This window comes from Octopus sinensis, linkage group LG17 (genome assembly GCF_006345805.1).
Source record: "Octopus sinensis linkage group LG17, ASM634580v1, whole genome shotgun sequence".
NCBI classification, from domain to species: Eukaryota; Metazoa; Mollusca; class Cephalopoda; order Octopoda; family Octopodidae; genus Octopus; species Octopus sinensis.
In genome coordinates this window covers 28,323,158-28,349,381 of record NC_043013.1, presented here as the reverse complement: position 1 = coordinate 28,349,381, position 26,224 = coordinate 28,323,158, and the positions used below count along the sequence as shown (strand labels likewise).

At 37.7% G+C, this 26,224-nt stretch overlaps 1 protein-coding gene across 1 annotated transcript in view; it reads right to left on the bottom strand.

Annotated features, from left to right (window-relative positions):
- LOC115220945 (alanyl-tRNA editing protein Aarsd1) overlaps nt 1-24,981 on the bottom strand; it is a 584,344-nt gene extending 559,363 nt beyond the window's left edge. Inside the window, exon 1 of the mRNA XM_029791155.2 lies at nt 24,815-24,981. Within this exon, the coding sequence (XP_029647015.1) occupies nt 24,815-24,853 (39 nt within the window). The 5' untranslated portion in view covers nt 24,854-24,981. The remainder of the gene's footprint in view (nt 1-24,814) is intronic.
- Between the last annotated feature and the right edge of the window lie 1,243 nt (nt 24,982-26,224).

The following is a 26,224-nucleotide window of genomic DNA, read 5'->3' as shown; positions in this document are numbered from 1 at the left end:
GACAAATGAATGACAATGGATAGAAAAAAATGAGAAAATGTAAGAGACTAAACAAAGATATGAGAAAGAACGATAGAGGGATGAAGAGAGAGAGAGGGGAATGATAGAGGAAGGAAGAGTGAGAGGGAGAGTGGGGTGTGATTGAGTGAGAGTGAGTGTGAAATGGCAAGGATAGAGTATAATGGTAAAAAGCAGAGTAAACTCCCTTCAGATTTGCCTTCATCTGTCACTTTATTGGATTATATAAAACTTGTAGGAAGGATTTTTAGCACAAGAACAGCATGGGTTAAATGGAGTGGACCGTTTATGTTTGGATGACAATGATAGGAGAAGAACATAGAAATAATGGGAAACAGAGAAAGGAAGACAAATACGTGAGGGCAACAACTATGAGAGAGAGAGAGAGAGAGAGAGAAGAAGAGAACATGGGAGGAGATGAGAGAGAGAGAGAGAAAAAAAGAGATATAAGAAAGAAAAAGAGACTGAAGAGGAAAGAAAGCTAGAAGAGAGAAAAAGGAGAAATAAGAGAGAAAGGGAGCAAATGATAGAAAGAGACAGAAGATGAAAGACAACTAGAAATGAAATAGTGGAGAGGAAGAGAGAGAGAGGGAGAGAGAGAGAGAGATGAAGAAGAGAACAAAGAAAGAAGAAAGTAAGAAAAGAAAAAGAGAGAAGGAGGAGTGTTTAGCAATGAAAAGCTAGACTATTAAAAAAGCTAACTCACCAATGTGTGTGTTCAGATCTTAAGAACAATGGAATACCATGAAATACCAATACATTAGATGAATTTCTTGTCATTAAGGGACAAAAAAAGCCAGGATTATGGTGGACATGTTCATTGGACCTAATTTGAGCAAGAATTTTCACCACAGACTCTGGAGTGAATGTATCACCTGTCTGTTGATGAAGGAATCTATTCTACGTGGTTGCTCAACCTGTTAGAAATAACAGCTAAATAGCCATAAGAATTACACCCTATCATCTTTAATACGGGAAGGACACATTAAACAATGTAGTCCAAACATACATAGACACAGGCATAGCCCTGTGGTTAACAAGCTCACTTTGCAAGCATTTGGTTTCAGGTTCAATGCCATTGTGTGGCACCTTGGGCAAGAGTCTTTGCTAAAGCCCCAGGCCAACCAATACAGTGTGAGTAAATTCGGTAGATGGAAACTGTGAGGAAGACTATATGAGGAAATGTATGTGCATGTGTATGAGTCTTTGTATTAGTCTGCATGTGTGTGTGTTAGTATGCATGTGTTAGTGTGCATGCATGTGTGTGTATGAGTTTTTGTGTTAGTCTCCCCCCCCCCATCATTTGAGCAACAGGTGCTGGTTTTTTTACATCCTTGTAACTTAGTGGTTTGGAAAAAAAAACATAAGAGTATTGTTGAAAAATTTTCCGTTTTGCTTCCAGACATCAAAATCTTGCTTAATATTAGATGAAATAGCTTTTTTTCTGGTTATGTGATAAAATGGAATTGAGGAAGGGAGTGGGGGTAGGGGGGTCAGCAAGACTTAAAAATAAGTACTGGGGTCACTTCGTTCGACTAAAACCCTTCAAGGCAGTGTTCCTGCATGGCCACAGTCCAGTGACTGAAACAAGTAAAAGGTAGTGTATTCTTAAATGCAAAATATCAGGTGAAAAAAAAAAGACAGGATGGTCAACGTTGGAACACCTTTGATCATGGGTTAACTCAATCAGACTCACCTGGCTATAAAAAAGAATGTTTAAAAAAAAAAACAGAAAAAGAACATAAATAAGACCTACATTCCGTGTTTAAACACTCCCACCCCCACCCCACCCCCTCTTCCTTGCTTCCATTTTATTTCATAACCAGAAAAACTTAGTTCATCCAATATTACACAAGATTTTGATGCCTGAGAGCAAAATGGACAATTCTTTAACAAATGTGATAAGTGTTTGGTTGTCTTTTGCTCCACCGATTATTGATAGCCGACAATATTTGGTAGAAATATTGTTGCTAAGTGTACCTTCAATGTGTGTGTGAGCACATGCATGTGTGTGTGCATGTGTGTGTGCAAGTGCATGTGTGTGTGTGATATGGTTTATGTTGTAATTTTGATTTTTCTTTTTTCCTGCGATTCAATTAATTGTTCATATAATCCATAGTTCACCCAACATATGACATGTTGAATAAAGAAGCTATACTTGCGCTGCATATTTAATATTTGAATGACAAAATTTTTGAAAACCAAAAGCAGGAACATATTGCTTTAACATCACAAATAGAAAAAAAATAATAAATAAATAAATAAATAAATGAAACAAAAAAAAAAACCACCTTTGAACATTCTAGATTCATTACATTCTGAGATATTATGGTTGACACTGAAGTAATAATCAATCTAGCAAATAAACTGACAAAAACAGCGGCACCTAATTTTGTTGTCATTCTTTTTGATTAATCCACAAGATCAAGCAAATCTAAGATCAAAAGCCATTCCTATCGTGACCTCTTCTTTTTTTTTTATATTTCTTTATATTTTGAGAGACAGTGTATCCAAAGTCATTTATTCAAGTGTCCTTTTTTATTTTACAACTGTAACTGTTATTTAAAGGAAATTTTTAGCAAGATGAGTGACCATGTAGAGCAGGGGTTCTCAAACAAAGTCCATTTTGCCCTTGGGGGCTCATAGAAGATTTTGCTGTTAATGTTTATCTGCAATAAACTGGTTATATTCCTGCAATAGACAAAATATCTAAAAAAATTTTTTATACATTTCCTAATATTATTTGAATATAGTAATATATAGGGATTTTATTTAATCATTGAATGGCTAGGAGGGTCCCACTAAGTAAAATGGGAATCAAAGAGGAACACTGGAGTAGAAAGTCTCTTATTGGCCATGTATAGCATATGTTATTGTAAGTATTGTAAGTATTCCAACCAGGACCATCTTGTCTTTTGAGTAGGTATTCTCTTTTTCAAAATGATAGGATATGATTTTACATCCTATTGGTTGCTTTTTCTAGCAGGTTGAGTTACGATGTACAGCAGTCTTTTTTATTGGTTGTGTGTGTGCATGTGTGTGTTGTAGAAATCTAAGAAGATTACTAACAAGAATATAACTATTTCAGAAAAGAGCCACATGAATGGTCAGCATAAAGTCACTTACAGACCAGTTCCTGCCTCTAGCTCACAGATGTGCAGTTCCTTCTCTCTGTATTTGTGAAGTAGCTACTTAATGTAATGGTCTCTGCTTTTCAGAGATGGCTGGTTTCATGTTACCTTCACTCAAACACTCCTCCCCTGCTCTCATCACCCATGCCGACTCACTTGCCCCTCTCCTGCTTTCATCACCCATGCCGACTCACTTACCCCTTTCCTGCTCTCATCACCCATGCCAACTCACTTGCCCCTCTCCTGCTCTCATCACCCATGCCGACTCACTTGCCCCTCTTCTGCTCCCATCACCCATGCCGACTCACTTGCCCCTCTCCTGCTCCCATCACCCATGCTGACTCACTTGCCCCTCTCCTGCTCCCATTACCCATGCTGACTCACTTGCCCCTCTCCTGTACTCATCACCCATGCTGACTCACTTCCCCTCTCCTGCTCTCATCATGCATGCTGATTCACTTGCCCCTCTCCTGCTCTCATCACCCATGCTGACTCACTTGCCCCTCTCCTGTACTCATCACCCATGCTGACTCACTTGCCCCCTCTCCTGCTCTCATCACCCATGCTGATTCACTTGCCCCTCTCCTGCACTCATCACCCATGCCGACTCACTTGCTCCTCTCCTGCTCTCATCACCCATGCTGATTCACTTGCCCCTCTCCTGCTCTCATCACCCATGCTGACTCACTTATTTTTGGCAGTTCAGCAAAAAAGACCAACAGAATAAGTATAAAACTTAAAATTAATAATAAATACTGTGTTCAATTTGTTCGACTAGGCCCATCAAAGCAGAACTCCAGTATGACCACAATCCAATGGTTGGAACAATTAAATGAAGGAAAAAAAAGTCTGAAACAATTTCATCACCAAAGTGGGCTCAAATTACTTTATTATAGGTCCACTCAATTAGGGCTGGACTGGACATAACCGAATCCAAGAACAAACATATTTTAGTATCAAAGAAAAACAAAGAGTCCCAATCTACCAAGAAACCTGGAAGGAAATTTGGCAATGACAAAACATGAAGAACAGTCAGGCAGTTTGGAGAGAAAGGGAGGTGGGAAAGAGAGAGGGGGGACGGACAGAGAGACAGACAGACAGCAGACAGATAAACAGACAGCGACATACAGAGAGAAAGAGAGAGGAACAGACAGATAGGCAGAGATATACAGAGTGACGTACAGACGGACAGACAGACAGAGACAGACGGTGACAGAGACATACAGATAGAGAGAGAGAGAGAGAAAGAGAGAGAGAGAGAAAGAAAGAGAGAGAGAAAGAAAGAGAGTAGAGAGAAAGAAAAGAAGAGAGGAAGAGAGAGGAGAGAGAGAAAGAAAGAGAGAGAGAAGAAAGAAAGAGAGAGAGAGAAAGAAAGAGAAAGAGAGAGAGGGACAGAGACGGACAGAGACATACAGAGAGACAGAGAGACAGACAGACAGTAACAGACATAGACATACAGAGAGAGAGGGAAAGACAGACAGAGACATACAGAGAAACATACAGATAGAGAGAGAAAAAAGAGAGAGAGAAAAAGAGAGAGAGAGAAAAAGAGAGAGAGAGAGAAAGAAAGAGAGAGAGGGGGACAGACAGACAGAGACACACAGAGAGACATACAGAAAGACAGACAGACAAAAAGATACACAGACAGACAGAGACATACAGAGAAACAGAGAGAGAGAGAGAGAAGAGAGAGGAGAGAGAGAGTGAGAAAGATTCACAGAAACAATGAGAATAGTAATGTGAAAAGAGAGCAGATAATCCCAAACCTCATCCATTCTACTCTTGCTATTCTGTCTCAAGTCTAATCAGCAATGTTATTATCCTGATAAGCAAAAGTACTATTTATTGTGGTTTTGTTGTATGGAGAGAAAAGCAAGCAGAATTCTCTTTTTAATTATGTGTATGTGTGTATGGCAAAGCTGGAGTAAAAGTATTGACATGCTGTAGAGAGAGAGGTATCACCTTAGAACAATAGATTTACATAAAATACATACATACATATATATATATATATATATATGTATATATATGTATATGTAAAATCATTGAATTACAATACATATATAGCAAGTACATCTCCTCCAAATTGCTGTGGAGATGAGAGTAACCAATGAAGATTAGCCTTGTTAATCAATGGAAACCTTTTATTAGAAGAAGAAGAAACAAGTAGTAGCTGTGGTGGTGGTGGTGGTGGTGGTGGTGGTGGTGGTAGTGGAGAAGAAGAAGAAGAAGAAGACAAGAAGAAGAAGAAGACGAAGAAGAAGAAACAAGAGGAGGAGGAGGAAGAAGAAGAAACAAGAGGATGAAGAAGAAACAAGAGGACGAAGAAGAAAAGGAAGAAAAGGAGGGATGGGGGGATAAAGAAGAAGAAGAACAACAAGAACAAGAAGAAGAAGAAAAAGAAGAAGAAGAAACAAGAGGACGAAGAAGAAAAAGAAGAAAGGAGGGATGGGGACGAAGAAGGAGGAGGAAGGAGGAGGAGGAGAAAAGAGAAGAAAAGAAAAGGAGGGATGGGGGGACGAAGAAGGGGAGGGGAGGACGATGAGGAGAGAGGAAAAGAAAAGAAGAGAAGAAGAAGAAGAAGAAGAAGAAGAAGAGAAGAAGAAGAAGAAGAAGACAACAACAACAACAACAACAACAACAACACAACAAACAACAACAACAACAACAACAACAACAACACAACAACAACAACAACAACACAACAACAACAACAACAACCACACACAACAACAACACAACAACAAGGAAAAGAAGAAGTAAAGTGCATTGGTGTTGCCGGTGTGAGTGTTGTGTGGGTTATTTGAAAGTGTGCGATTCCTTTGAGAGTTAACATGAAAGGCTCTACAGCCATGATCTGATCAGTAAAGCTAAGAAATGGTTTAATATTCTAACAGCTAATAATCGAATCCATTAATACTAATCATTGAAACGAAATCAGTTGTTAAACAAATAAAAAATTAGCAAAGAAATGAGAATTCATCGATTTTCTTATAAATGGCTTTGCATATTATAGGAAGGGGTTAGGGACAGTAAATGAGAAGATGGGATTGTGTGGTGATCTTCATGTCTTTTGTGAGGGTAATATCATTAGGGATACATATCATGACACTCCGTCGGTTGTGACGATGAGGGTCCCAGTTGATCCAATCAACGGAACAGCCTGCTCGTGAAATTAACGTGCAAGTGGCTGAGCACTCCACAGACACGTGTACCCTTAACGTATAGTTCTCAGGGAGATTCAGCATGACACAGAGTGTGACAAGGCTGGGCCTTTGAAATACGCAACTGGTACTTAATCTATCAACCCTGAAAGGATGAAAGGCAAAGTCGACCTCGGTGGAATTTGAACTCAGAATGTAATGACAGACAAAATACCTCTAAGCATTTCGCCTGGTGTGCTAACGTTTCTGCCAGCTCGCCACCTTGTGGACATTAAATAATGACAGGTGAAGGTACATGGCCTAGTGGTTAGAGCAGCGGACTCACGGTCGAGGGATCGCAGGTTCGAATCTCAGACTGGATGATGTGTGTGTTTCTGAGCGAAACACCTAAGCTCCACGTGGCTCCAGCAGAAGGTAATGGCGAACTTCTGCTGACTCTTTCACTATAACTTTCTCTCACTCTTTCCTCCTGCATCTTGCAGCTCACCTGCGATGGACCGGCGTCCCATCCTGGTGGGGAACCTATATGCCAAGAAACCAGGAAACCGGCCCTTATGAGCCAGGTATGGCTCGAGAAGGAACAAACAACAACAACAAAAAAATAATGACAGGATGGAAGTGCTAAGCAGTGATGTGTATAGATGCAATGTCATTAGCAGTTCGGATATACCAATGGCAGGTCCAATTTTCTAAATAAGCCATTCACTGTGTTTTGTCATGAAGAAAATTTCTCACTGTAGACAAACAGTGTAAACACACCTAAATCAGCTTGCAGCGCCACCTATCCAGACTGAGACGCAAGCATTTCAGAGCAGTTATCTCCTCTTCAGTCACAGAAACTGGACAGTGGTGTTGTGAACTGATAAGTGAGACAATCTTTCTTATGTTATGCCAGTCATCATGCATGTTGGGTGGCCATAAATAAATCACAGGGTGGGAGCACTAAACGGTGCATTTCTCAGTCTGGATAGGTGGTGCTGTGAGCTGATTTAGGTATATTTACACCTTCTGTCTGCAGTGAGAAATTTTCTCCATTACAAAACACAGCAAATGGCTTGAGCTTGAATGTGCCACTGGCATATTCAAACTGGTAATAACATTGCATTAAATAACGAATAAATGAAAGAATTTACTTTGGAGTGCATTATGTAATGTGTCCCTTCTTAAAATGGACCTTAAAAAGATGATAATGATCATCATCATAACCATTATAATCATCATCATGGGGAGGTAGCTAGTTAGCAGAGTTGTTAGAGCTTCAGACAAAATGTGTTTTTGGATAACATCAGTGGTATGCAAGGGTGACTGCTCGTCTCCCATAAACAACCTTGCCCAGGCTTGTGCCTAGGAGGGAAACTTTCTAGGTGCAATCTCATGGTCAGTCATGACCCAAGGGAGTCCTCTCCTCCTCTGTCTACCCAGTTTACTCACAAGGTATGAGTAAACTTGATGCTAAAGGGCTATAGAAAATGATGCTTGCCTCAGATACCACACAGTGGAATCAAACTGAAGACTTCTCACTTACGAAATGAACTCCTTAACCATGAAGTTATGCATAAAAAAAAAAAAGAGAACAGACTAGCTGAATACAATTGGAAAATGGATTGATTAAAAGACAGTTCTTAATACAAGAACATGTAAGATGAGGTTAACAGTTTTAAAAAAATAAATGTAAATTACATAAACAAGAACTAATATTCCATAAGTAAAAGCTGCCATTGTTATCATTTGGAAACATGCCAAGCTAAACTGGTTTTTTTTCTGTATTTTTGGCTAAAATAATACAAACTAGTTTCCAGAAATTCTTCTCCCAATGTGCCACTGACAAGACATTTTCTTCTAAAGAATGTATCAAGAATATACCAAGTACAATGCATCTTCAAATATAATGCAAGCTCCTTTTTTTTTTAATACTAAAAAAAGGAAAATAGAAAAAGAAAACTGAAAAAAAACAAGTTATATATTTCCTCATTCTTTAGATTAAGTATAATGCTACCCTCATCCCAATATTTTGTTCTCTGTTGTTGTGTATTAAATTTCTCGTATACAATTAAATATATTACTATTATCCAGAGGCTAAGGCAACAAGCTGGCAGAATTGCTAGCACACCAGCCAAAATGCTTAGCAGCTTTTCATCCATTGTTAAGTTCTGATATTCAAATTCCGCTGAGGTTGATTTAGCCTTTCACCCTTTCGGGTTCAATAAAATAAACACCAGTCGAACACTGGGGTAGATGTAATCAACTTGGGCCCCGCCTCCCAAGAAATTGCTGGCCTTGTGCCAAAATTTGAAGCTAATACTATTAAGGCTGTGCGCTGGCAGAATCTTTAGCATACTGAACAAAATACTAAGCAGCATTTCATGTCTTTACATTCTGAGTTCAAATTCCACCAAGGTCGATTTTGCCTTTCACCCTTTCGGGGTCAATAAAATAAGTGCGAGCTGAGTACTTAGGTCAATATAATCAACTGTCCACTCACCCCCAAATTTCAGGTGCCTTGTGCCAACATTTGAAACCCAGTGGCATATATATTCAGTTTATGCTATTCATAAACTTCCATACAAATCTTTGTCTTTTGCCTTGTTTCAGTCATAGGACTGTGGCCATGCTGGGGCACTGCCTTGACAGGCTCATCAAACAAATCAACCCCAGTACTTATTTCCTAAGTCTAATACTTATCCTAATGATCTTTTTTTGCTGATCAGATTATTCTTTCATTCTTTTATTTGTTTCAATCATTTGACTGAGGCCATGCTGGAGCACCGTCTTTTAGTCGAGCAAATCAACCCCGGGACTTATTCTTTGCAAGCCTAGTACTTATTCTATCAGTCTCTCTTGCCAAACCGCTAAGTGATGGCGGCATAAACACACCAGCATCGGTTGTCAAGTGATGTTGGGGGGGACAAACACAGACACACAAACACACACATACATATATGTATATATATGATGGGCTTCTTTCAGTTTCTGTCTACCAAATCCACTCACAAGGCTTTGGTCGGTCAGAGGCTATAGTAGTAGACACTTGCCCAAGGTGCCACACAGTGGGACTGAACCGGGAACCATGTGGTTGGTAAGCAAGCTACTTACCGCACAGCCACTCCTGTGCCTAGTTAAAGATTAGTTAAAGGAATGTAAACAAACCAACACCAGTTGTCAAATGGAGGAGAGGACAAACACAAATACACACACACACATATATATAACAGACTTACCGCACAGCCACTCCTGTGCCTAGTTAAAGATTAGTTAAAGGAATGTAAACAAACCAACACCAGTTGTCAAATGGAGGAGAGGACAAACACAAATACACACACACACACATATATATAACAGACTCTCCTGTCGTTAGACGATGTATGAAGGTTCAACAATTTCTTACTGAACAACCTCACAGATGATTTGTTTATAGTGATCAAATGTTTGTGTAGACATAAGCTCACTTCCTCCATCAGATCAACATTACCTGTATAGGTGCAACAGGTGCCACATGTCAGATGTCAAAATGATCACAGAGCAACGTGAAATGAAGTCCTTTGCTCAAGAACACAACGCAATGCCTGGTCTGGGAATCGAACCCACGATCTTGCAATTGTGAGTGCAACACCTTAGCCACTGAGCCATGTGCCTTCACTATATATGACAGGCTTCCACACAGTTTCTGTCTACTAAATTCATTCACAAGACATTGATCAGCCTGGGATTATAAAAGAAAACGCTCGCTCAAGGTGCCGCACAGTGAGACTGAACCCGAAACCATGTGGTTGAAAAGCAAGCTTCTTAACCACACAACCATGCCTGCTGCTCCCAAATAAAATTATTTGATTGGCATGGTTAAAACACCTTTGATCATAGGTCTGCTCAATCACAGCTGACAACAATAACAACAACAACAGCAGCAGCAGCAAAAACAGTTTTGACTCAAAAAAAAAAAAGCACGCATTCCCACCACCACCACCACCACTCCGGCAGCTGGGGGTGGGGGGAGAGTTGGGTTTGTCTTTCTGTTTTTTTTTTCCTGCTGACAGACTATGAAAAAATATTACAAGTGACAGATATTACCAACATACCCACATTCATATTGTTACGTGTGACTTGACAACCAACATCTTTCATTTGCAATATTTTCCTATTCTAAAAGAACAGTCAGTTTCATTATCTTACCCATTTGAAAAACAAAAAGAAAACAAAATAATTTACTCCTGGTTCTTATATCTGGTATCGAATCTGTGTTATGACTCCTCTCACCACCACCACCACCACCACCGCTGCCACCACCACCACCACCACCATGCCACTGCTACTACCACACCTACTACCACCACCACTGTTGCCACCATCACTGTCATCATCATAATGGTCCATCCCTCATAAATCAAAGCGACTCTGGTATCTCATAACCTGTCCAGCACAGCTTTATATATCGGAGAGCAATCCTTGGAGACACCTTTTTTTCTTCTGTAATGCATCTTCCCACAACATTTCCTGTTCATTGATCAGTTCATAAGTCAGCAGATTCAAGAAAAACAGTGAAAAACAGGCCCCACTTGTGAAGATCCATAACGTAGAATCTGAGTGTTAGTGATGCTAGATGCCACTTTCACTATCATCATAGTTATTTAACGTCCGTTTTCCTATGCTGGCATGAGTTGGACAGTTTGACAGGAACTGGCAAGACTGGAGGTCACACCAGGCTCCAATGCCTCCTCTGGCATGGTTTCAACAACTGGATGCTCTTCCTAATACCAACCACTTTACAGAGTGTATTGAGTACTTTTTATGTGACACCACCACCAGTGCTTTTTACATGGCACCATCACCAGTGTTTTTTATGTGGCACCATCACCAGTACTCTTTATGTGGAACCACCACCAGTGCTTTTTACAAGGCACCATCATCAGTGCTTTTTATGTGACACCAGCACCACCCTTCTAATAATCAATCAACACCTAATCATGATACGTATCTAACTCAACATGGCAAATACTCAAGATTGTCCATGTCCACCTTGTCATTATCAGAACTTAAGCATTAAAGAAGTTGGCCCTTCAGGTGAGACTCAAAAGGAACTGTAGCAAAATAAAAAAATAAAAAGTTGCTGAGCTCTCTGCTATGTATTTCTGCTTGTTGTTGGTGTTGTTACTGTAGGTCTTGCTGGTGTTCAGCCCTGGGTTACCTGTGAGACAGCAGACCCATGATCAAAGATGTTTTTGTCACGAAATCCCATACTTGCCTCAAGTATAATGTATCTACAGCTAGATTACCTGATGTTTCCAAGATAGAAAATATGATTTGAGGGAGATTTGGCTGCTATGTATATCCATTGGTTATGATGACGAGTGTTTCAGTTGATCTGATTGACAGAACAACCTGCTCATGACATGCATACACTTACATAGTTCCCAGGGAGATTCAGACATGTGTACCCTTACGTAGTTCTCAGGGAGATTCAGCATGACACAGAATGACACAAGACTGGCCCTTTGATTTACAACTGCAATTTATTTTCACCAGCTGAATTGACTGGAGCAATGTGAAATAAAGTGACTTGCTCAAGGACACAATGCACCACCTAAGATTGAACTCATGACTGCATGATTGTGAGCCAAATACCCTCACCATGCATATCTAGTAGATGGAGCAGAGACATTTTCATTGGCTCACACTCAATATTATACCATACATTTACTATACAGGTTAATACTTAAGATGTAAGCTACAAACACTTTGTATTTCTTCTGATCAAATATGTCTTGATCACATAAGTTTAAGACAATCATTTGAGTCTGACTTCTTTCCCCATAGCTCTTCTTAGTTTTTTTATACATGTATAAAGCTTTAAGCCAACTGAGTCACACCCACCAGCTTTCATTTGCAACACTTTCATACTCTAAAAATTGAAATAGTCTGCTTCGTCATGTTTCCCACTTTTGAAGGCCTAATTACGGATTTACTCTGACCATATTTGGCCCAAATATTCTACCTGTTTTAATTGAAAACTATCCATGTTTGATTTCTAATGGCCACATCCTTGATATCTCAAAGTTACAAGATAATGAACAATTAATTCAAAACAAAATGAATAAATAAGCATTATGTTTGGCAGAGTAAACATATGAATGCTGCAAGGTGAAAAGGAGTAAAAAGAAAATAACTATCCAAGCAAACAGAAGTCTTAGTGAGTAATAAACAAGTATTAAGCTTTGATTATGATGCTAATCATCAACAATAGTAATAATACATTTTCATATAAACACAAAAGTACAGTCAAATAAAGTGACACCAGAACCATTGGCTAGTTCAGAGTGAAAGCAGCAGAAATCAATCTTGGTAGGTTTTAAATCCAGAACATAAAGAATGGGGCAAAAAACTTAAGGTGCTCATGCAATTAGTCTAATTAATGCTGTGCAATTTCTATTCAACCATTAATTTGCATCTTTGATGATAATAATAATTCTTTCTACTACAGATACAAACCCTGAAATTGTGGAGAAGAGGTCTAGTCAGTTACAGTGTTCAACTGGTACTTATTTTATCAATACCAAAAGAGTGAAAGGCAAAGGTGACCTCAGTGGAATTTGAACTCAGAAAGTAAAAACAGATGGAATGCTACTTGGCGTTTTGTCCGTTGTGCAAACAATTCTGTCAGCTTACCACCATAATAATAATAATAATAATAATAATAATAATCTTTTATTTTACTAAAGGCACAAGGCCTTCAATTCTAGGTGGGGGGATGGAGTAAGTCAGTTACATCGACCCAGTGCTCAACTAGGACTTATTTTATCGACCCCGAAAGGATTAAATGCAAAGTCAACCTTGAGGGAAATTTAAACTCAACATAAAACACCAGAAGAAATGCCATTAAGCACTTCATTGAATGTACAAATGGACTTGCCAGCTCAATGTCAGGCCAGTAAGCTTAGCAAGGGAAGTTAATTATATTGATTAGGACTTCATTTTATTGCACCCCACCCCAAAAAAAAATGTAAAGCAAAGGTGATCTTGGCATGATTTGAACTAAGAATGCAAAGGGTTGTAACTAAATACATCAATGCCTTTTCACTGATGTTATATCATTTCTATCAATCCACTGAACCTGTAACAATTTCTTATTTTTGCACAAGGCCAGAAATGTTGGCAGAGGGAACAGTCATTTATATCAACCCCAGCGCATGACTAGTACTGTATTCTATCAACCCTGGAAATATGAAAGCAAAGCTAACTTCAGCAAGATTCGATCTGAGAACATAGTGAACTAAAACAAACACAACAAAACATTTCTCCCAATACTTGAACAATTTTGTCAATCCACTAAAGACAGGCATAGAATGGTGTGGTTGAGAAATTCAGTTTTGGGTGTGGTCTCATTGTGTGATACTCTGGTCAAGTGAGATCTGTTCACAGATTTTTTAATTATATTTTTTTTAACTAAACAGTTTAAAACTTTGTAAACTGGTGTAATTTCTCATGCTGAACATGATTCACTTTCAACATTTTTGAAAAAATTTCACATTTTAGAAGTTATTTCATGTTAAAGTCGTCGTATTTGGGTAATTTTAACCAATTAATGATGTGTATTCAGTTGAAGAAAGCTACTGCTGTTTGCAATATTAATAAAAAAAGAACAACTTCCGGATCATCTCTACTAAATATCACCACACTGTTCTATTTGTATATCAATCAAAGGGTGAAGGAAAAGTGTTGCTCCTTAGTCGTAGCTAACACAAAAGAGAAGCTTTCAGCCACAAGAAAGATGATGCCACCTTTATCCTTTTTTCAATGCGAGAATCATAAAAAAAAAGCATGTAATATGCAACACAGGCAGTAAACAATAAATAAAATAGAACAGAGTGTTGACATTTAGTAGAGATGACCCGGAAGTTGTTCCTCTTCAAGTACTATTGAAAACAGCAGTAACCTTCTTTAGCTGAATACACATCACTGATTGGTTAAAATTACCCAAGTACAACAACTTTAACACAAAATAACTTCTAAAATATGAAATTTTGTCCAAAATGTTGAAAGTAAATTGTGTTCAGTGTGAGAAATTGCACCAGTATATGAAGTTTCAAACTGTTTACTCTTTTACTTGTTTCAGTCATTTGACTGTGGCCATGCTGGAGCACTGCCTTTTAGTCAAGCAAATCGACCCCAGGACTTATTCTTTGTAAGCCTAGTACTTATTCTATCGGTCTCATTTGCCACACTGCTAAGTTACGGGGATGTAAACACACCAGCATCGGATGTCAAGCGATGTTGGGAGGACAAACACAGACACACAAACATATACACACACATACATATATATGTATAAATATATATATGACAGGCTTCTTTCAGTTTCTGTCTACCAAATCCACTCGCAAGGGTTTGGTCTGCCTGAGGCTATAGTAGAAGACACTTGCCCAAGGTGCCACGCAGTGGGACTGAACTGGGAACCATGTGGTTGCTAAGCAAGCTACTTACCACACAGCCACTCCACCTATGTTAGTAAAAAAAAATAATTAAGAAATCTGTGATTGAAATTGAACAGATCTGTCAAGTGTCCTTGTCTATAACCCCCGGCCTGACCAAAGTCTTGTGAATGGATTTGTCAGATGCGTGTATGTGTGTGTTTGCGTGTGCATATGTGCATGTGTGTGTGTGTGTGTATATGCATGTATGTGTGTCTCATTTTCTTAAAATGTTATGATTGTTGTAAATGAAAATCACTTCTTTCCCATATTCTGCAGAAACATATCTGGCCACAGAGAGATATTGGTTCCAGACTTTGACACAAGACCAGCAATTTTAGTAGGGAGGAGTTAAGTCGATTATTTGGACCCAAGTGCACAACTGGTACATACTGTATCGAGCCCAAAGAAACGAAAGGCAAAGTCAACCTTGGTAGAATATGAACTTTTCTCGAACGGCTAAGTTACGGGGACGTGGGGGCGGGGGAAATACAAACACAATGACATACACACGCGCGCACGCACACACATACACACACAGGCATACATGCACGCATACAACGGGCTTCCATACAGTTTCCGTCTACCAAATTTACTCACAAAGGCATTAGTCGGCCCGGGGCTATAGTTGAAGACAGTGTTGCCCAAACGTGTGTGGCGATGGAACGGAACCCGAAAACACGTGGTTTTAAAGTGAGCTTCTTAACCCCCTACCCCCACCCACCCGAATCCTTCCGATCGACCACAGTATTTGGCAACCACCTATCCTATGGACTCCAGGAGGATGAATGATACAAGGAAAGATACCAGCACGGTTTGAACTCAGAATTTAAAGGGACGTAACTAAACATTGCCAGTCGTTGTTCAACGTTCCTGACATTCAAATTATATAACAATTTTATTATTCGCTACATGAATAACACAAACGCAAGGTGCATTATAATAAAAGCCAAAACAACAGATATTAGATATATATTCGAACATATAGATATATAAAATTGTAAAGGGGGGATATTGCAAAAAAAAATATTATATAGAAAATATAGAAAAATCATTTTTATCATTAAATTTAAAATAAATATATTTCGTTTGTTTATATATTTTTTAAATATATGTACATAAACGTTATTATATAAAAATTTAGTTTTCAAGTAGGTGAATTTAGTGAAGTTCATAAGTTTAATTGTCGAGTTCTGTGAATTATGATAATAAAAATTCTATTAAGTGATAATAAAACTGTATATATAAATAATATATACAAAATAAACAATAAGTGGATAAAATTGATAAATATATAAATAAATACAATTGCACTTCGTTTAGTTTATTACTTCAGAAAAAGCCATCAAAATCAATGACAATTTATTGAGAAGGGAGATAACTCTAACAGAATTGATATTTTGATATTTATCTTTCCAAATGTTTTGATAAAACATTCAGCTCTGAGTGTTCGAGCAGGTGCTTGTGCGTGTGTGGATGCATGGGGCAGTGCCATCTTAAAGCATGAGCACACTGGGTTGTTGCTCGGGGGGGCTCACTGATCTAAGGGTCTAATTATAATCTAAGTCTGCTGTGGCTTGTTATCAAGATCTAACACAAAAGAACCCAGTACATTAATTTACCCGGGGGCTTTTATTATTACTGCTAAGACGGCTCTGTAGTGTGTGTGTGTGTGTGTGTGGAGGGGAGAATATTTTGAAATGCTAATCATTTCATACTTGGGTCTAGCAGTGTTTAATCCAGCGAGAGAGAGAGAGAGAGAAGTAGAGAGACAGAGACTCGAAACTGGGATCTTAACCATTACAACAATGACCAACAAATGGAACCATCCACCTCAACCTACCCAAAACTATTTCGAAAACACATAACTTCAATGAAAATTCTACGATGATAGCTTTATCGCAAATATTGGCTGCGAGTGGGGTAGGGTGGAATATCTACTAAAACAATAGCTGAAATATGAGAGACTTCGAAATATAATTTTCATTATTATTATTATCGTCATCATCATTATTTTATTCTATTTTATTTTAGACAATTTATCGAGATAGATCAATAGTTTTGTTAGCCGCTGTTATCCTAATCTTTGCGGTTGATCTATTTCATGTCTTTTTTTGTTGCTACTGTCTTTTTGTTTGTTGTTTTTTATCGGAATATCCACCGACAGACTTTCAAGTGATATATCATTTCTGCTTTTATGATAGTACGCTGTTTATATACAATATAATTTCCTCTGATACCATATTTAAGAACTATATAACTATATCTATAAATGACCGCAAAATAATGAAACAATTTTTTTTTTCGAAGAACAAACGTAAATGAACATACACGCATACATCTGTATATTACATAATACACACACCTCTCTCTCTCTCTCTCTCTCTCTCTCAATGCACAATGAAAAACACTATAATTAATCTTTAATGATAATTCTTAAGATACATAATGATACCGTCTCGGAACTATTCTGTAATGTATATGTCTGTGGGCGTTTTTGGTTCTTTCTTTGTTGCAAGCAAGGGTGTGGGGGAGAGGGGATGGTGACGCTATAACTTCACTGAACACAGATGTACGTACATACGTATGTATGTTTTCTCGTGCTGGTATGCTTCTTACATAACATTATACGGCATTAAATGCTTACATAAAATAATCTCTCGTCATATCTATATATGTGTGTGCCTGGCAATGAACCGAGGAAGGGGAATTAAAGAAAACATAACTCATGTTAGAATAGTAGTCAAAATTTTAAGAGTAAAAAAAAATAACATTTTGTTGTGGTTGAGCTCCACGTCGGCTTCGACATTCTAACTGTGACCATCCCATCTTGTTCCAGATATATTAAACCTAGAACAGCCGATGCATGCGTCATCTTTTTCTTTTTGGTGTTGTTGTTGTTTTTTCCATTCATTAATGGAAGAGTGTTCATTTGGCTGCTATTTCGACCCTGTGGACACCCCATCGCTGACTTGTGGACAAATTTATTTTTCTAGCTCATATTAAGATTTTAAAGTAACCACGTTTTAAATTTTTCTTTTCCACTTTTGTATCTCCCCCCCACACACCATTTTCTTTTTTCAATATAAACATTAATGGAAGAGTGATCATTTGGCTGCTATTTCGGCCCCGTGGACACCCCATCGCTGACATGTGGACAATTTATTTTTCTAGCACCACGTTTAAAATTTTTCGTTTTCACTTTTGTATCTCCCACACACACACACACACACACGCACCTTTTTTTTTTTCAATATAAACAATATTCCTTTCGGTTTAGCCTTTATTATTTTTATACATCATTATTATTTTGAAATAATATTAGCTTTCTCTTTAAATGAAATAAATACTAATATCTTAAGCAATACTGATTATACGCTAACCTAAATTAACACAGTTCGAACTTATAATGGTAAAGTGTCTAAAGCAAAAAAGAGGGAACTCGAAAGAACAACCAACGCGCACTACATGGATGTGCGGTTTCTGCATTCCTTTAATTACTGATGTATCACATGACGGCGAGTTCTCTCCCTTATTTAAACCGGATGTTGAGTTGCAGCATTATTTGTCGAAGAAAGTCTGACGCACAGGCCCTTGAGTTGCTTCTTAAGTCTATTCAACCAACTTCTAAAAGAATTGGCAAAATGTCTTCTTAATCAGTATCTCCCTCTTCGCAGTTAAAACACTGGTCACCAACTTTTGAAAACAATTCTCGAGTATTCGAAGCATCAATTTTTTTTTTTCATTTCAGTTAGATCAATATGAAATATGCCTTCAATCAACTATCAAAAGCGATTAAAGATCATTCTTCCGTTACTTTTTATGCCATGAGACAATTATATTAGTATACAAGTCTTCTATTTGGCTTTATAAATGCAGCGGTAGATTTTCAAGTAATGAGACCAAATTATCTTGTAGACCAGGCAAGCGGGATATCTAAAAGTGCAATGCCTCATGCGGTTCTCTTCTCTAAAATGGTTACCCATTTTCTTCCTCCGTCTTTTCTTCTTTGGACTTTTTCTATATTTCTGATGAAAAGCTCCGCTCGAAACGTGAAATCCTCTTTTCTTTCCTGAGCGTCCAATAACACTGTACTTATTCCACGTAGTTGTTTTTTCTTGCTTGTTCATGTTTGGATAGACTAACCTTAAATCTACCTATCATTTAGATGATCTCATCGTCTGTCATAACGAAGATCGCCACAGAAATCTAGATATTTCTGTCATGTATAAACAATCTCAGCAACTCTTTATCAGGGACAAAATAAAAGCATCAAATTATTTGGGTATTGCATTGAAGACCACGAAATAACATATTCTTGATAGACTGCTTTCTCTTAAAAGTTTTTAAATCCCATTTTCTGGAAAGGAACATAAAAAAGAAAATCCCTGATTTGCTAATTTATAACAAGTGGGTAGCACTTTTACTGATAAAGTAAGACCCTTAATAAAATTGACCATAATTCCTATTCCTCAAACAGGTGTTGCTGCTTTCAAAAAAATTAAAATGTAAAAAAAAATCTTTGACGACATGCCAATGGAGATCATTAGAAACTACTATCACATTATCTTATCACAACCATTGGAGCTCCTCACGAACTTTTTCTTTATCTGTCACACAGGGGACGGTACAAGGACAAACAAACATAGACGAGTTCGTGTTTTAACCGTTAATGATTACAGAAATATGAGATAGTAAAAAATAGTTTTTTGAATAAATGAGATTCGATTAAAAAATTGTAAGTTGATTGGGCTGATAACCCCACCGCCGTTAACCGACATTCCCTTTTTTCCCTGTTCTACTGAAAAAGATTTCAACATTTTTCGATGTTCCTGAAATGCATTATCCAAAAATGAGAAGCATATTTAAAGGCAAAACATTTTCCATTTTCTCCTAAAGATTCTCCTTCAATCTGATATAACTGCCAAATATATTTTACAGTCGTACAGATCAACATGTTTGTAAAGGTTTCTGGGACGTAAACATTCAGTATCTCCAAATATTGGTTTCGAATTTTAGCACAAGGCCAGCAAGTTCAAGGGAGGGGGTAAGTTGATTACATTGACCCCAGAGCATAACTGGTACTTATTTAATCAACCCCGAATGAATGAAAGAGCATCTCAAAACAAATTTTGTTTATTGGCTGTTGAATAACCACATCACGTTTTCGATTTTCCTTGTGATATCACTAGAATTATTTACTCTAGCTGGAAATTGCCCAGTTCCAAAGAGAAGGAGGAGATCAATTTTATGTTTGGAAAAAGTAAAAGGAATAGATATGGTTTCACTTCATGAATTGCCACAATGATATTATCAGACTTACTGATTCCTGGCTCACTTACAAATTTCAATTACACTCTTGGCTCTTCATTCTTTGTTTCACAATGCCATTTCTCAACAAAAGGATTATTTCAGTGACAACGATAGCGAGATTGATTTAGTGAGCACTTGCCATCCCCATCGCTCCTACTGAGCCTTGTCATACAAAGACAATTTTCAAACCATCTGAAAAAAAATTAGTGACTTCATTATATACAAAAGCTATGCCAGACAAACTTCATGGTGTTGGTACCACGTAAAAAGCAGCCAGTCCATTCTATAAAGTGGCTAGCATTAGGAAGGGCATCCAGCCATAAAGACCACGCCAAAACAGACAGAGGGACTGGATTCAGTTCTCTGGCTTGCCAGCTCCTGTCTAACTATCCAGCTCATGCCAGCATGGAAGACAGACGTTAATTGATGATGAAATATTTAGATTTCATCATCAGGAGTGGCTGTGTGCTAAGTAGCTTGTTTACCAACCACATGGTTCCAGGTTCAGTCCCACTGCGTGGCACCTTGGGTCGACCAAAGCCTTGTGAGTGGATTTGGTAGACGGAAGCTGAAAGAAGCCCGTCGTATATATGTATATATATGCGTATGTGCTTGTGTTTGTCCCCCTAGCATTGCTTGACAACCGATGCTGGTGTGTTTATGTCCCCGTTACTTAGCGGTTCGGCAAAAGAGCCCGTTAGAATAAGTACTGGGCTTACAAAAGAATAAGACCCGGGGTCGAGTTGCTCGATTAAAGGCGGTGCTCCAGCATGGCCGCAGTCAAATGATTGAAACAAGTAAAAGAGAAAAGAGATTAAAAAATCCAATTCCAGATTGGAGCAATACGGTGTATGCTAATTCTACAATTCCGAAAACTTATTTTCCTTCTTTTTTCTTTTTTTCCAGAGTCATGGTGATTCCAGCTTCCTTTAAGAAATATGTCACATAATGAGCCCCTACTCTTGCTTACTTGAGCCAAATATTGTGTTATGTTGCAGCAGTATTAGTTGCATAAAGTCTCTTGACATTATTCTTACAATATATGGCAGTCGTTCAATTTATGAATATATTATAATGGTGGACAATAAAGTGAAAAGTGCAATAAAATCAGTCACCCGCAAAATAATAATAATAATAATAATAATAATAATAATAATAATAATAATAATAATAATAAACGAAAAACGCAGTGGTGATTGTGGAGTAAGAAGCTTGCTTCCCAACCATAAGTTTCTGAGTTCAGACCCACTGCGTGACACCTTAGGCAAGAGTTATCTACTAAAGCCCTGTGAGTGGATATGGTAGACGGAAACTGAAAGAAGCCCGTTATACGCGAATGCATGTGTGTATGTGTATATGAGCGCGCTTCTTTGTGTTTGTCGCCTGCCACTAATGCTTGATAGCCGGTCTTGCTTTGTTTACATCACCGTAAGCTAGAGGTTCGACAAAAGAAACGAATAAGCACTCGATTGATAAGTTCGACTAAAATTCAAGGCGGTGCCCCAGCATGGCCGCAGTCTAATAACTGAAAGAAGCAAAAGATAAAATTAAGTTCCATGCATGATGCAATATCTACTTTTGATAAAATTCCATGTCCTTTCTATTATGTTTATGAATGTTACATCATAGGGATCAACGAAATGAACGATCTGAAGAGAAGAAAAGAATTTTTTTTTTTCTTTCCTTCACTCATGAAGGCGGCGAGCTGGCAGAATCGTTAGCACGCCGGGCGAAATGTTTAGTGGTATTTCGTCGGCCGCTACGTTCTGAGTTCAAATTCCGCCGAGGTCGACTTTGCCTTTCATCCTTTCGGGGTCGATTAAATAAGTACTAGTTACGCACTGAGTCGATGTAATCGACTTAATCCCCTCCCCAGAGCTTCTGGTGAATCAACAAATACATATACAGGCATGGCTGTGTGGTAAGTAGCTTGCTTACCAATGGTTCCGGGTTCAGTCCCACTACGTCGCACCTTGAGCAAGTGTCTTCCATAGCCTCGGACTGACCAAATCCTTGTGAGTAGATTTGGTAGACGGAAACTGAAAGAAGCCCGTCGAATATATAAGGTGTGTGTGCGTGTATATGTTTTGTGTGTCTGTGTTTGTCCACCCACCCACCATTGCTTGACAATCGATGCTACTGCGTTTACGTCCCCCGTAACTTAGCGGTTCGGCAAAAAACACCGATAGAATAAGTACTAGGCTCATAAAGAATAAGTCCTGGGGTTGACTTGCTTGATTAAAGGCGGTGCTCCAGCATGGCCACAGTCAAATGACTGAAACAAGTAAAAGAGTATAAAAGAGTAATCCTTCGTCATATCGCGGTTCACCTATCGCGGTTTATTATTTAAGCTTACGCCGATTCCTCCATGGTGTTGTTTTGCATTTATAATAGAATAAATATGTACAAACAATAATTAATTCGTTTATTGGCCACAAGGGCTGACAAAAATTAATTAAAACATAAAGGGACAAAACACAGGACGAAAGTTTAAAAGTGTTAAGTTACGTGGAAATTATTTTTAAAAACTGCCGTTCAAACCGAAAAGATCTATAGCTGCTATTTTTAGCGGGTCGATAGTTTGTGTAGAGGCATCTTCGTTGGTTCGTGTGAACACGTTGATTTGAACAAAAAATAAATAAATAAATAAATAAAACTTAATTTCTACGCAGTAACTCGACTCGCAGAAATAGCAGTCGAACCCCCTCAAACAAACGATACCCATCTTAAAAGGAACACTTGTCTGGCATGTTTTTGGTCGGCACACTTTCAGAGGTACACCCAACAGATTTTGTTTCCCATAACTTTAAGAAGAATTGTTATTTTTCAATGAAATTTTCTACGAATTCTTTCAGACGGTGTGGATTACAATTATATTGGAATTTAACGTAAAAAAAAATTATTTTAATGAGCAGACGCATAAATACTGACTACACATCACACATATATATATCTACCAAATGAAACTATTAAATTCTTAGAAAATTATGGAGACATGTGTCAGTATATGTTGTGTGGGCGCCCACCAATTTTTTTTTTTTTTTTTTCAACATGAAATTCTGATGTAATCGAAATCTTCATCAGCTAAAAGATCCTTGTAGAAAATTTCATTACGAAATACCAATTTTTCTGAAAGTTACGGGGTGCGGAATAAAATGGGGCGCAATTGTGTAGGTATGCCGACTACTTTCCTTTTCGTTCCATCCATGGAACGTCAACCCTCTCTGTCTATGTTTTTCCTGTGACGTTCAAAGAGAATATTAACTGTGCTGACCTGTCTTGAAGGGCTTGTGAAGAACATAAACACAAACTCTTCCTACTTAACCAACGAATAAACCTCAACGCAGACGTTTGATTTGCTAGAGATAGCAGCCAAATCTCATTCAACTTACACTCACAAATCGTAAACAAGGAAAATTAATGTTTAATTACGTAGTCATTAACATCCTTAAGAAGACGATATATTCGTAGCTGAAACGGCTCTGGTCATTATAAGGGTCAGCTGAGGTTTAAAAGGTGAAAGAACTTCAAACAAGGATATATATTTTGTTCCATACTTTAGAAAATAAATACGTTAAATAATTGAATAAACCTTCAGAAGACTAATCTTTGAGAAATTAGCTACACGTGTTATTTATTTCGTGACATCCACTTAAGGTGAGACATGTACTTCACCGAAATAACACCAAATGTTGATTAGGCTTCCTTATTTGCTACAACAGGCCCTTAAAATGGTTAATGCCAATTTCAATTGTCGAATATGATATGTGGTTGTTTTCGTTTTTACTTTATATCTTTTATTGGTTTCAGTCATTTGGTTGCGACCACGCTACAGCTCCGCCCTGGGCTGTTTAGTCGAATAAATCAACCACAGTACATGTTTTTTTCTTTTTTAAATTCTGGTACTTAGTCTATCAATCATTTTGCCGAACAGCTAAGTCTGAGGTGGGGGACGTAAACAAACTAGCGCCGGTGTTTCGTCAGCTCGGAGCTGCTGTAGAAAATACTTGCCCAATGTGTCACGCCGATAGAGCTGAACCCAGAGCCATGTGGTTGGAAAGCAAACTGCTCACCATATAACCACACCTGTGTCATTTTTAGAGGTTTGGTGGACATCATTCACCCACACAACCTACCCTCATCGCACATAAAGAGGCTAGGCTGAAAAAGAGTGTAACTGACATCGTCTCTTCATACCGACACACTGGATATCAATACCGAAGGACCGTCGCGATTGAATTATAGGAGAACAAAATCCAAAATATTAGTATGAAAGAATTATCTGAGATTTTCAACGTAAATATTATTTAAAATGGTCATCCATAAGTTTAGAACTTTACTTTCACTTTTCCCACATGTCAGACTCCAATTTTCTCCGACCGGTGGGTCTGTTTTCCCAATATGAATATTGTTTTTCAATAATGGTTAATGTTGTCGAGTCGGAATGTTTAATGTGCCCAACCAAAACATCTGAATTTTTTTTTCCCTTATATAAGAAAATATAATAAATTTTATTCAACCAGAATTGAAAAGAACGAAAAAGTATATAAATGAAATAAAACATCTTTTTTTAGAGAGCAACGGGAGAGGAGTTTATACTTTAAGTAAACAAAATAGTTTAAACTGATTAATAAACAAAATTGACTAAGTGATTTTATAATACCAAAGTACAATTAATATTATAAAAAATATTAATAGAAAAAATATTGGCTTGAATTTATAGATTTACCTCGGTTAAAAAGCTGTCCTCTTGACATTTAAAAACCATTTTAAAATAGATATATATAATTGTATATCCTCAACATTAAATGATATTGTATTCTAGAGTACATGCAATTAGAGGGGAAAAACACCGGGTACAATAATTCCTAACATCCGGTCCGGTTTGGTTACAATTCTTACCGATGCGGAAGGTTAATAGAAAGCTAATTTCTCAGCCTTACGAGAATTAGAATTATTAATCAATTATGAAAAACACAATATGTATATTTGGCTTTATGTTTTTTGAACGATATATTATAAAAGAAATTATAAAAATATATCAAAAAGAAATATTATGGAGATGTAAACAATTTTTTTAAATTAGGTGAAAATGTTTAAAATGCTTAAAAATTCGAAAGGAAACTGAAATTGTCATCTTTTAGGTAATAAATTTAAATTATTCTGATTCAAAAGGTTTTATTTTCATTTCATACGATTTCACAGAATTTTATAAAACTGCTTTCAAACACAGTTACGTTTTCCTTGTTTGACTGCATTTCCATTACTTAGCAACAATGTCAACTATTAGATTCTATCTGTACCACTTGGATAATGTGAACAAAATTTAGACACCTTCTTTATTAAAAAATGAACTGAAACAAAGGATCGTTATTTGTTTTAGTATAGAAATATTTAAAATTGATAATCAAAATAGAATATTACCCACAAGGGGCTAAACATAGAGGGGACGAACAAGGACAGACAAAGGGATTAAGTCGATTACATCGAACCAGTGCGTAACTGGTACTTAATTTATCGATCCCGAAAGGATGAAAGGCAAAGTCGATCGCGGCGGAATTTGAACTCAGAACGTAACGGTAGACGAAATACGGCTACGCATTTCGCCCAGCGTGCTAACGTTTCTGCCAGCTCGCCACCTATAGGATATTATCAATACTTGCATTTTTTTAAAAATCCTATTCAACATTTTTACTTTGGTTTGCTTTTGTGAGTGAACTGTATACTATAGTATTTTAGTCTAATCTTAATGTTTACCAAAATTAAAATTACATTTTACATACACTGATTTTAATTATGGTGCTGCAGCAAAGCCAGGAATCGAAACCTTACTGCTTTAGTAACTAGTATTAGACCCCACCTAGGATCTGGTGACTTGCTGTGAATATCAACCAATCAGCTTGCAGAAATATCCCCCCCTATTATAGAATATTCTATTTTGTTCCAGAGTTTCCCACGTTAAAGGGTTTTATAAGTAACAACATGGGCAAGCACAGACAGCAAGCACTTTATGTAGACAAGTTTCCTTGGTTGCAGTTCAGCCTCGGGGTAAAGAGATCGTTGAGTGGGAAGAACTGAGTATTTTTCCACCCGTCACACGATGTAAAGATTTGTTGCAAAAGAATTTTCCGAGGAGCTG